The sequence below is a fragment of the Carassius carassius genome, chromosome 20, assembly GCF_963082965.1.
Source record: "Carassius carassius chromosome 20, fCarCar2.1, whole genome shotgun sequence".
In the NCBI taxonomy this organism is placed as follows: domain Eukaryota; kingdom Metazoa; phylum Chordata; class Actinopteri; order Cypriniformes; family Cyprinidae; genus Carassius; species Carassius carassius.
In genome coordinates, this window is record NC_081774.1 from 6,036,000 (window position 1) to 6,049,759 (window position 13,760).

The 13,760-nt window shown below is 36.3% G+C and overlaps 1 protein-coding gene across 3 annotated transcripts in view; it reads right to left on the reverse strand.

Annotated features, from left to right (window-relative positions):
• Positions 1-13,760, reverse strand: part of ece2a (endothelin converting enzyme 2a) — a 73,390-nt gene that overhangs the window by 42,720 nt on the left and 16,910 nt on the right. For all 3 annotated transcript variants that reach the window (XM_059501362.1, XM_059501361.1, XM_059501363.1), the window contains exon 3: positions 9,732-10,015. In XM_059501362.1, the coding sequence (XP_059357345.1) occupies positions 9,732-10,015 (284 nt within the window). The remainder of the gene's footprint in view (positions 1-9,731; positions 10,016-13,760) is intronic.

Sequence of the window (13,760 nt, forward strand, 5' to 3'; positions counted from 1 at the left end):
TGTCATTATATCATTCTCTGTCTATTTATCCAACCTTCTGCCATTCAGTCATTCTTTCTGGCTGTCTATCCTTCCATCCATATTTCTCCATATGTGTCTGTTCATCCATCCATCTGTCTATCATTACTTCATTTATCTATCATTCTGTCCATCTATCTGTCTATTGTTTGTTTATTGTTCTAACTATTTATCTTAAAGGCACATTTTTAAAAACAAAAAGAAAATTGACGTTCAAATTGAAATGCAACAAACTTGTATAATATGCCCCGTTTAACATTATTATACAAGGATACAGAAGCTTCATGAAGTCTTGAGCATCAATATGCCTTTAAGGTTTCCCAGTGTTAACTTCAGGGGCAGGAGGAGTTGGATATGGGCAGGTTTCTGTGGGGAAGTTTATGTTTTTTTCCACAAGGCTTGCTGGGTGACTGGAACAGATGCTTTCAGATGAAGAAATTCATTTCAAGCAGTATGTATACAGCATCCTACAAAACTATTCCCGTTTTCTGCCAGGGTGTGGGTGTCAGATGATGAAATGTTAATCTGTATGTGACAGCAGTTCTCTGCCAGTCAGATCAGTGTTTATGTAAACCCTGCAGGCAGTCAGCAGAGTGCCTAAATCTTTAATAAGACAAAATACACAAGTCCCAAAATCATCTCTCCAAATCCCCAGCTGCAACTCTCTCTCACAGACACACAGGCACTCATATGCATTCACACATGAAAACACACACAGAACAAACCACAAACAAGAGCGGCCTGGGACACAGGGATAGTAACATAATTGCTCGATCCCTGAACTATTTCTGTGTATGTGTAACAGAGAATTAACTAGAAACATTGCAGATAATACATTTATAATGCATTAATTATTTTTTAAATGTTTATAAAATGGTGAATAACATTATCTCATTCTATAATCAATGACTTTAGTTGTCAGTTTTGCCAAATGAGGAGAATGTTATAAGTTATAACAAGACCACCACACATCACAGATTAGATTTCTGGATTATGTTGGTCAAAATTCAGAATCAATTAACTTGCTCACTTTTAACTCATGCATGTGAATTTGAATTGATTAGGCCACAGAAAATTAAACTGGAGTTTGATTTCAAATAACAGGAAGATAAATTTTACTGAATTGCAATTCACAGAATTGAAATACAGGAAATGCATAATTTATAATTTAACAATCAATCAATAAATCAAATCAATCTCTATCTATCCATCCATCTACATATCTATTCATCTATCCATTTACCTATCCATCCATCTGTCCGTGAATTCATAGATCTACATATCTATCCATCCACCTATCCCTCTATTCATCCATCCCCCTATTCATACATCTACATATTTATCCATCATTCATCCATCCATCCATCAATCCGTAACCTCATGAACTGTCAAACTCTTTTTATATACTTTCAAAACTTTCAAACAGTGCTTTAAGTCATCATTCAAAATTAAAATTTTGATAAAAAATAAATTTTAATTTATTTCAACAAATTTGCATCCTATTTGCTATCTCAAATCAAATTCAATTCAAAATTTCAAAATCAAATTTGAATTCTCGATTCAATTCTGTATGGTGCACAACTACAAGTTACAATACAAGCAGACACTCAGAAGTCAACTCAGTAATGACTTGCACTGTGTTTACTGCACCCTCAAACTTCATCTTACACTCCACGTGTCTCAAACTGCAGACTTCATCCCACACACTGAGACCATCACATCCCAAATTTAATTTCACAATGTCTGATTGATATGAGCAGGGTTCTGACTGTCTGAGACCAAGGAATCAAGACTGCAGTATTACATAACTCTGGCTCTTGTTAGCACACTGCTGTGTATGTTCGACTAACAAGGGAGCTATCAGCATTTTGATGAATTGACAGCTAAACAAGCTCACCCACATGCAAAAAAGCAGCATAAAAATCTCATCTCTTTTTTAAAGCGTATCGTTAGATACTGTATCTATAAATATTAAAGTATACTGACTTAAATGATCAGGAAAAAGACATCATATTTTTACTTTAAAGCCATATTTTGTGATATCGGTGTTTGAAGTGTCTTTGTCAATTTAAGTCTATTCTTTTAATCTATTTTGGGGGTTTTTCTGCAAATATTGTCATATGCAGTTAATCGGTATTTTATGTAATTTATATCATTAACATTTAGAAATGATTGACAGTTTTTTCATCCTCAGAAAAAAGCAAAGAAGATGCTCATTCTCTTGATCCTCACTCTCTACTCTTTCTCTTATTTTCTTTTCAGAGAGAGTGTAAGAGCCAGAGGGCAAAGAAAGGAGAGGGAAAATGAAGAAAATGAGCAGACAGAAAATTAGAGTTGATGTGCAATTTCACCATCCAATCCGCGGCCACCCTCCTCAGCTGCTTCCCTCTGTCTGTTGAAATATTATGTAACCGGGCCCTAGGCATGATAATTAGGAAGCTTTAGGTATTAGCTAAGACCAAAGACAAGAACAAAGGAACAGTAAGAGACGGAGTGTGTGTGGGCATCCTTCTTCACCTTCATATATAAAGGTTGAGCCATTAGTGAGGTGTTTTTTTTTTTTTTTTTTTTTTATCAGTCGGATGTCTCTTAGACTTTCTATAAGATAGCACTGAACTTAAATACTACTCCTGACCTGTTGGTGTGTGTATGAAAATTACAGGTAAAACTAATAGTGTGTGTCTGAGACATTAAATTGGACTCTGTGTGTATCACTTGATTAAACTTTGTGATATCTTTATTTAATTAGAAGTATTCTATTCTATTCTATAGTGCAGAGCCCAAATTAATTTTCTAAAGTGATTAGAGAATATCCAGAGGACTGTGTGTGGATACTTTGCCATACCTTGTATAGTATTACAATAAATAAATAAATACATAAAGACACCTGAGTAATGTCCATTGACACCCTGAAAAAAAAAACTTATAAATGAAAGAAAATAACACTTAAAATAATAAACATGATTTTCATTTGAAAAAAAGTTAAATTCGATGTACAACAAATCTATTCTTCTCATTAAAGTAAAGCAAATATTTATAAATATAAGGGGTGAAGCAAATATTTCTGTACCCACCAGAAAAAGTGCAACAAGTGCTGTTTGAAAAATGTTAGCAGAAGAACCAATACAGTAATTAATCAATAACATTTCATTTTAAGTTTATGTAATTATACATTTAAGTACATGTGCTTATATGATTATGGTTAGGATTAGGGTTTGGCATAGGGTTACTTGCATGTAATTATGCATAATTAATTGTTAGCAAGTACATATTCACAGTAAAATAAAGTGTTATATTAGTATCATGAATATAAAAATGGCAAACACTAATTATAAAATAAAATTTGAATTTTCACTTGGTACTCAATGTTGTACATATGGTGGGAAATGTAAACTCAAATATTTTGTTACATTTCAAACTTAATGCTGTCAGAGCTTCAACATTTTATTCAAATCATAAAAAGGGAAATACAAAACTAGATTCCAGTCACTAGACAACTTTACACACTTCTTTAATTCACACAACAATCATTCATGTGTACTATATAGAGGCTTGTGGTAAAAAGCCTTTTGCTAAACAGCCTGAAAGTTCTGGGTGTTAATAAAATTGCAGAATATTATGATACAGGTTAGTATGCAGAAAATAGAATTAGTCTTATATAAAAACAAATGTTTATTGTAAATCCTTATTCAAATGCATGACAAGTACAGACTGAAGACTTGTTTGTACTCCACACAATATCAGACAAAGCTCTCCCTTCTTCACAGACAAGTGTGACACTCACTGAAGCAATCTGAGGGTCTGAGGAGGAAGCCCTGTCTGTGCGGACAGTGTTTCTATGGTAATGGATGTGGTTGATCCATGGAGCGTGTCAGGCCAAAAAATAAATCTCACACCTACATGTGGGTCTGAGAGAGACAGAGAGTGGGCATGATGCTTTAATGTTTTTGAGTGTTTAAGAGTGTTTTAATATGCCAGTGTTATGAATGTGTGAGTGTTTGTATGTCATGATGGCAGTACTGATATTGTACCAAATATTAAATGTTCTTCAAATATATCAACTTCAAATTATTATTGTGTATATATAGTCGTTTTCTTCAACCGGTTTATTGAATCGAACTGTCCCGAAGAACTACTGGTGATCCGAAAACCGATGCAACCGGTTCTTGACTCGTGAACGAGTCAGTCTTTTGTTCGTTATCTGGCTCGGCTCGTCGTTCATCTTCAGTTCTCTCTTCACAGCAGTTCAGTCAGTGTACTGTTTGAGTAAATTAATTTTTCCGGGATATTGGTTTGTTTTAACTCAGAGGGAGTGTCAGCCACATTAAAAAAGTTAACAGCTTAAGTCATTTGTGGATTAATGCGTATTAGAGATGCGAACCGTTTAAAACGATTCAGTTTGATTTGGTGAACTGGTTCAAAAAGATCTGGTTACATCGAATGATTCGTTCACGAACCGGATATGACAAACTGCTTTGTTTTGAACTCTCTCACAACAGACCCGGAAGAGAAGACAATGCTGAATAAAATTGTAGTTTTTGTTATTTTTGGACCAAAATGTATTTTCGATGCTTCAAAAAAATTCTAACTGACCCTCTGATGTCACATAGACTACTTTGAAGATGTTTTTCTTACCTTTCTGGACATGGACAGTATACCATACACACAGCTTCAATGGAGGGACTGAGAGCTCTCGGACTAAATCTAAAATATCTTAAACTGTGTTCCAAAGATAAACGGAAGTCTTACGGGTTTGAAACAACATGAGGGTGAGTTTTTAATGACAATTTTGATTTTTGTGTGAACTATCCCTTTAAGTTATATTCTAATTTTCTGAGATACTGAATTTGGGTTTTTTCTTTGTCAGTTATAATCATCACAATTAAAAGAAATAAACATTTGAAATATATCAGTCTGTGTGTAATGAATGAATGAATGAATATATATATATATATATATATATATATATATAAACCTCAACACTGCAATTTATTGGTGAAGTATCCAAATAATAATGTAATAATGACATTGATAAGGATAAAGTGTGTGTGTTTTTTTTGCTTTCTCCATTCCCTGCTTAATGTGCAGAGGTATACCTAAAAAACACACACATCAATGGTCGGACAATGAATGAAAAAACAGATTAACAAGATTTCTGAAAACATGACATAATCTGTAACTTATTCACCTTCCGACATCTGGACTCCTCGATTCTCTCAGTATTGAGTTAATACCTAAATCGGCAAATTACCACAAACACCAGAACAGAGGGAGAGATGACCTTGTTTCTCCATAACCGAAAGCATAAAACAGCTTAACAGGCTTTGCTAAGGAGAAACTGGTGCTCAGTATGATTTTTTCTCTAGCTCATAACCTCCATCATTCCTTCTTGAGGCTAAAACAACACAAAATGCGTGTATTTTTGGGTGTATATTTTTCAATGTTGTGGTCATCTTGTAATGAATGACAATGTGATCCTGAAAATGTTGAGAACACACACTCTCTCTTCTCTTCTCTTCTCTTCTCTCTCTCTCTCTCTCTCTCTCTCTCACACACACACACACACACACAGCAGACCTAATCTGTGGTGCTCTGACATACTGATGAATAAACTATGAAGGGAGGAAACTGAACTGACTGTTACACTATTAACATGAGAGAAAGAGATTAAATATAAATGGCTCTGTGATTTCTGCTGTGATGAAAGGTTAGATTGTACGGAAATATTTCCTAGGAGGTTTAAGAGTCAAAACATCTATTAGCAGGCCTTTTAACATGCAAAAAAACACATGGTTGTTTCTGAGCCATGGCCCTCACTGTGACATCTGATGAATAATTCTGGCAGTAGTGCACTGTGGGATTGAGTGAAAGCTACTCAGCCTCTATGATTTTGAAAACACAAGGTTTGAAATGCTCATTTAAGGATAAAAGGAAAAACACTTTACATCTGTGGCCCCTTATGTGACTAAACATGAGTCAGATGCTCTTAGCAAGTGTTCTGTACTGTGATTTTCTTCCCGTCTTCATTAAGAAATGTGACAGATATGGAAGTTCTTCAGATTTAGAATTAATCTCTACTCAAGAGGTAAAAACTGACTCATGCAGCATTCATGAAAAGCTTCTCCTGACTCCTGATGAGCTGCCAAACATATACTGCTTAGAATCTTCAACGTCCTTGTCAAAGTCAGTCCACTTTGTGGCCATTTTGTTAATATTCCTGGGTGGCGATTTGCAAAACTCTATTTAAATGAGAATGTGAAATCTACTAAAAATAAAGAAATCTTTAAAACAGTTTGGGACGATTATGTTTCTATAAAACGCCAAAGTATGGAATGATATTCCAGACATTATTCAAAAGGAATTGCAAATTGTATTTGCAATTGCGTTTTCAATTTGTGTACGCATAAAATGTGACATAATCCAAACGCAAATACAAATCGCGCATTACCGTTTGCATTTTCGTTTAAGCGAACGCACAGTGTCTTTCAAATTTAAAATGGAAATGCAAAGTCCATTTGCAATTGTGTTTCCCATATCTTACGAGCTATGAGCCTGTCATATTTAAATAGCAATATTAATTACCACATTTGCCTTTTCACTCTCTCTGCACTGTGCATGTAAACTGCCAAAACTCAAATGGAATCACAATTCCTTTTGCATTTGAATTTCCAACGTCTACACGGAAACCTGTCAATCAAGTGACAGGGGTGGGGCCATTTTATTGGGCGTGTTTGCATTGGGAAGTGACGCCTCTCACAGTCGACGCCGGTAATAAATAATTATTAATTAATTAGTGTGGACTTCGTCATCTAAATACTTAATAACCAACAAGGTTAAGGATGTGTCTTAAAAATTACTTCATCTTTTCTATCCTGTGAAGCTTTACTTAAAAAAAGATGTTTCCTGATATTGACACTTTATGTTCTTTTTGTGGTGTTGAACACAAATCCATTTCTCATCTCTTTTGGGAATGCACATATACAAGTCTGTTCAGGAATTTTTGTATCTTTGATCATACTAAAACGTACCAGGTTTTACTATGGTAAATATGAGTTATCAATAGTGTTTATAATTAAACCACAGTAGCCACAAATGTACAGTTGTCTGAGATGTCATGAAATGTTCTTTAACATCATGAACCATAAAATGTAGTCAGTGGTCTGCTATGGTTTATTTTCATAATAGGTAAACACAGGTCACAAGTTAACACGGTCACATTTCCTTGATTCAGCAGCTGCACGATGTGCCGCCGAGAGTCCTGTCTTCAATCGAGAGATCTGGAGCTGATTTGGTGTAGATCGGTAGCTCGGTGGTTAGTGACGGCACGCCGTCTTTTAGCGCGTGTTCGAAACCAGGGCCAACACAGACGTTCTTTATTTTTTTGTTTATCCTACTTACTTCAGCCGCGAAACGGGCGATCATACTAATAACTTGTAATCTTTACAAGAATATCTGAATCATGCAATGAGCAAGTCTGTGTTTATTAAACACTTAATATCGCGTCAGTTTGTGCTTTAAGAATCGCCGAGTCTGCTGCCATCGTTCCAGCACATCTGCAGCAGAGACCTGAACCAGGAAGTTGGTCACCAGATAACACGGTAACCAGTTAAACCATAACACCGGGAAGATTAGGCAAATAGACTGGTGACGTAGATCTGCGCGCGTTTCTCAATAGAAAGTACGCTGATTTCGGACTTGCATCCTCGGTAGTTCAGACTTTGTGCATTCGACTCAGGAGTGTGATGTCTGCGTGGACGCAGGTCCGGTAATTTTGCTTACTTGATAACTTCAGTCAGCTCGCCTTGACTACTGCAATTTTCCTCACTGTATATTTACAATAAAACAAAAAAAGGATATGAAATACTGCCTCCTTTCATTTTTCATTTAAACATAATATTAGCAGCAGAAATGTACTTAGTTCAGGGAAATGTGTATATATACAGTCATTACAAATTAAACTAAATATTATATCAATTGCCTCTTTTATTGCCGTCGACTGTGAGTGACGTCACTTCCCAATGCAAACACGCCCAATAAAATGGCCCCACCCCTGTCACTTGATCGACAGGTTTCCGTGTAGACGTTGGAAATTCAAACGCAAAAGGAATTGCGATTCCATTTGAGTTTTGGCAGTTTACATGCACAGTGCAGAGAGAGTGAAAAGGCAAATGTGGTAATTAATATTGCTATTTAAATATGACAGGCTCACAGCTCGTAAGATATGGGAAACACAGTTGCAAACGGACTTTGCATTTCCATTTTAAATTTGACAGACACTGTGCGTTCGCTTAAACGAAAATGCAAACGGTAATGCGCGATTTGCATTTGCGTTTGAAAAAATACATACATACATACATTTACATACATTACATACATTTATTCACTTAGCTGACGCTTTTACCCAAAGCGACTTACAATTGCCACATATGTCAGAGGTTGCACACCTCTGGAGCAACTAGGGGTTAAGTGTCTTGCTCAGGGACACATTGGTGTCTCACAGTGGATTTGAACCCGGGTCTCTCACGCCAAAGACATGTGTCTTATCCACTGCGCTAGCACCACCCCAAAATACAATTTGCAATTCCTTTTGAATAAAGTCCGGAATATAATTCCATAAACGCTAAATACTTTTCTTAAATTAGGCTTTTAAAAAAAGTACAGACTACCACAAAGACCAGGCTCCTATTTTAAAGATGTTAAATATTTTTTTCTGTAAGTACAAATTCAACTGATCAAAAGTGACAGTTAAAGGGATCCTCCACCCTAAAATGTAATTCCCCATGTAATTCCAAACCCGTGAAAGCTTCATTTTCAGAACACAATTTAAGATATTTAGGATGAAAACCGGGAGGCTTGTGACTGTCCCATTGACAGCCAAGTAAATTGCACTGTCAAGGTCCAGAAAAGTATGACATCATCAGAATAGTCCATCTGCCATCAGGGTTTCAACTGTAACGTTATGACGCAACGAGAAAACTTTTTGTATACGAATAAAACAAAAATAACGACTTTATTCAACAACTGGTCTCCTCTGTGTCTCACCACATCAGTGTAGCGCCATTTTGGTTTTCATCCAAAATATCTGAAATTGTGTTCCAAAGATGAAAAAAGCATTTACAGGTTTGGAACAACATGGGGGAGTGATTAATGACAAAATGTTCATTTTGGCGGGGGGAGTATCCCTTTAAGACATTCATACTGTTCAAAAACCTTTGGTAACACTTTATTTTAAAGTGTCCTTGTTACATTACTTATACATACTATTAATAAATTAAATTAATATTGTCCTTTTTTGTTGGACTGCCACAGGAACTCCAGCTCAACCAATGGTGTACAACCTGTTTGGCTGAACAGTTCTGTTTAGTGAAACTAGCAGTGAAGTAATTAGCCTCTTCAACTTTAACTCGCTTGAACCCTTCAAAATTCAGGCAGAAAAAAAAGTCAACCCTTAAAGGGATAGTTCACCCCCCAAAAAAATTCTGTCCATTAATAACTCATCCTCCTATCGTTCTAAACCCATGAGATCTTCATTCATCTTCAGAACACAGATTATGATATTTTTGATGAAATCCGAGAGCTTTCTGACCCTCCATAGACAGCGGTGTAACTGAAACATTCCCACTGTCTTAGGTCAGTAATTAGTGACAGAATTTAAATTTTTGGGTGAACTATCCATTTAAAGTTAAAATATTAGACTCCTTGTTGTTCCTCACCTCCAAGAGAACTTGGTGCAGCAGTCGGGCCGTGTTCTCCGAGACCTTCCACGGGTCTCTCTCCTCCACCAGCATGGCATCCAGAGTTCCCTTCTCCAAAACTACATCAAACACACCATCGGGGAAGGCCAGTCGCCGGGCGTCCATGCACAGCCAGCTGAGCTGAGCGCAGTCCTTGTGTCTCTCCGCCATGCTCTCCACACATACATTGGAGTAATCCACATTAGTGATGGAGGTGTAACCGGCCCGGTACATATCATAGCTCAGAGCACTGTTGCCACAACCTGAGAGAGAAAAACAAAGAGTCTGGCAAGTGAAAAAAAAGTTTAAGAGTTCTATTACTGATAATTTAGGAGTCACTCTGGCAAATAAATGTTGTTGTCATTTCAACTTAGACATACTGCATTCAAAAACTGTTAGGCTAAGAACAATAAAATACAACAGAAAGACAAGGCTTCAAAATTGATACACTGAAAAACAGCAAATGACAGAGCATAGAACAACAAACCGAGGGAAAAAAAAAACAGCCTGGACTGAAAGAACAAACACACCCTCAGTGTGAATGACGATGCTAAATTAGGCCCCGTTTACACTAGTGCATTTTGTTTTAAAACGTTTTAGAATGAAAACGATCCTCATCTACACTGTCGTTTCTGCTGCGTTTCAGAAACGATCTCAGTTTACACTACACAAACTAAAACGCATTTCATGTGACCATTCATGCAGGTACAGCCATAGATATGAATAGGTAGATTCCCTATTATTTAGATCGTGGACGCGTCTACATGCTTGACAACAATGCGCATGATGTAATTGTTTACACGGTCATCAAGGATTACGCAGTGTGTATGTGGGCGGCCACGCCATCATTTTCAAAAGTCTCCGTTTTGGTCTGTTTACACTTAAACGTAACCCTGGAGTTTACAAACTAAAATGGGGTTTGCAGCTTTTCAAAAGTCTGTTTTCGATGGCAGAAAACGCCAGAGTAGTGTAAACAATAGGCGAAACCGTAGCAAAAGTTATGCGTTTTAAAACAAAAATGTACTAGTGTAAACGGGGCCTTAGCTCAGCACCCAAAAAATAATGGAGCAGCATGAAAGTCTTGAACTTTCTCATAACCAAAACATTCTAATGTTAAAACGTGCCACCCATGTGATAAAAAGTCATCCGATGATTCAACATCACCAGTCTAACCAGAGGTGTGAGTGACAGGAAGTCACATGTTGAGACTTCCTGTTAGGCATCTCAGCTCCTGAGGTGAGAGAATCTTTAATTATCGCCTTCTTCGTTAGACTAATTAAATAGTGCTTAACGAGCAATCTTACAGAGGGTTTTTAATCAAAGTCATTTTCTTTCTGTCTTTTTTTAACAGTTCTTCACCTCAGTCTGTTGTCAACACAGCTCTCTTCTCACTTAACACTGCATGTAAAGACAAAGTCATGGAGTCAGTTTTCACAGGAATGTTGCTGCTCTCTCAGTGTTATCTGGAAGCTTGCATGCTGTAGTCTCAGCAGGACGACAGGCGTTTCCCTAGAGGCACCTAACAGTACGTTTAAACCAGAGCGTCTCAAACTCTATTTATAGCTCTTTATAGAGCATTTATCTCGCTCATGCTGCCACTCTTCTCCCAGATCTCATTACAAAACCATTCTGTGCAAGTGTGCCAGTTAGTGCCAACAACAAAAAAAAGTATTTTTTTTAAGCATATAAAAACCCACTTCAGTAAAAAAAACTTAATTTGTTAAAATACTATAGTTACTGTCACTACAATAAAACTGTGGTGACTTGCAATCCAAAAATTGATTACACAATCCAACTTAGATACCAAAAGACAATACAGTATTACTTAAATTGATTCAATTAAATTAGCCTTACATTTTTTATTTTCAGTTTTCATTTCAAGTAATTTATTTGTTGTTGTCTCGCTTATTTAATTCAGCTTTCATTTTATTTTACATATTTTACCAATAATATTTATCCAAATGATTTTCAATATTTTTAGTTAACAATAACAATGTTAAATACTTATTTTGGTTTTATAGTAGAACCAATTATGGCCTAAATTTGGTATTTTGGTCAAAACTACAGTTAAAATAATTTCTAAATGTGTTTAACCCTCTGGGCTTCTTCGCCCGAAAACGGGCGAAAACTTGAACGTTTTGAAATGTTTAATTTTTTTGCTTCATCGGATGGGGATGAAACTTGGTGACTTTTGTTGTATTACCTATATGAACACACAAAAAAATCAAGGAGATGATTCTGATATGTTAAAGGGTCGTAAAAAAAAAAGTCACACTTAGCTTCCTCCCGCCCGAAAACGGGCGACATAGGAAATGAATGGGAAATACGAAAAAATAGGAAAACTCAGAGAAACTTTTGGTGGTACAAGCTACAGATCAGCAACTGTGCTGAAAAAAAGTGTACAGCAATGAAGGGGTGACACTCTAGAACATAAAGAGTGCAAATAAGACCCCCCCCCCCCACACACACACACACCCACGCACACAAACACACACACACATACACAGATAAACTGGCGACTGCAACAGCAAATTTGTAGAATATTCCACATAAAATCAATAAATGAAAAAAAAAAACTTGCTCAAATGCACACACACACAGACGCACACACACAGAGAGAGAGAGAGAGAGAGAGAGAGAGAGAGAGAGAAAGAGAGAGACTGGTAAGACTGCAACAGCAAATTTTGAGAATATGCAAAAATAAATAAATAAAAAATACAAAAAGAGACTCTCGCTCAAATGCAAAACACACACACACACACACACACACATTCACTCACACACACACATTCACTCACACACACACATTCACTCACACACACACACATTGTGTTCCCTTTCTAACCAAATGCTATAGTTTGATTGTAATCATAATGCAAAACCTGATACTTATCTAAACATTTTTGTTAAGAAAATAAAGTAATCATCTTTTAGAATATCTAAATGTATATCTAAATAAAAAAACGAATAAGATAGAGAAATCATGTCTAAAACAACAAAAGGAATCAAAAAGCCTTTCTATATAGGATATATAGGAAGCTATAGACAGCCTACAGGCTGGTACAGGACATTACACAAAAGTGGCTATTTTTTAAAGCCACTAGATGAAGTTCTTCTCCTGGAACATTTTTTTTTTAGGCTGGCACTCTATTTTGATGTGAAATGCTGTATTTATTGAATTTTTTTTTTTAATAAATATAAAATAAAAAATGATATATTAATTCTAATGGAAAAAATAGCTCATAAAAATTATATAATTAATTCAAAGTATCATAAAAAATTCTAAAAATTCTAAATAATAATCAGAAAACATTATAGAACAAAAATATATTTGATTGGTTATCCTGGGAAAAAGTAAAGTACAATTTTAAGGCTTCGCCCGTTTTCGGGCGGGAGGAAGCTAAGTGTGACCCATTTACGAAGAAGCCCAGAGGGTTAAATTTGTAATTTCTGCACCAGGACTGTTATCAGATGGGATTACAATGTGTTTATTTGGACATAATAATTTTAACTTTTGGAATTTTTTTTTTTCCATTTAGGAAACCTGTTTGAAAACAGCCATTATTTCTCCAATTTTGTTTGGTGCTACTAAAATTACATCTCTGTAAATGGTGTACAAATGTTTGAATATGAGACACAGACATTTTGTGCTGTTTATTAATACAGTTCATTCACTGCCTCATGGGTGTTAATGGTTTATAAGGTCAATGGCCATTGAAAGAGTAGAAGAAAAGAAACATTGAAGAGAGAGAAACACAGAGACGCAGGGAGTGTGTGTTCCTGACCTACCAACCACTGCCCTATCTCATTCTCCACCCATAAACAATCCTTGTTTCCGCTCTCTCCATGACATCACCAGCCTCACATGACCTCTGACCTTTACTAGCGCTGCCTCTGCCTGGATCCCCTTCTTCAGAGCTTTCGCTGTGGCAACGAGGACCTGGGAACTTCCAGAGCGGAGACGCTAACTAACAGGACAGAATACTAAATTAGTCTAGCATGAGACAC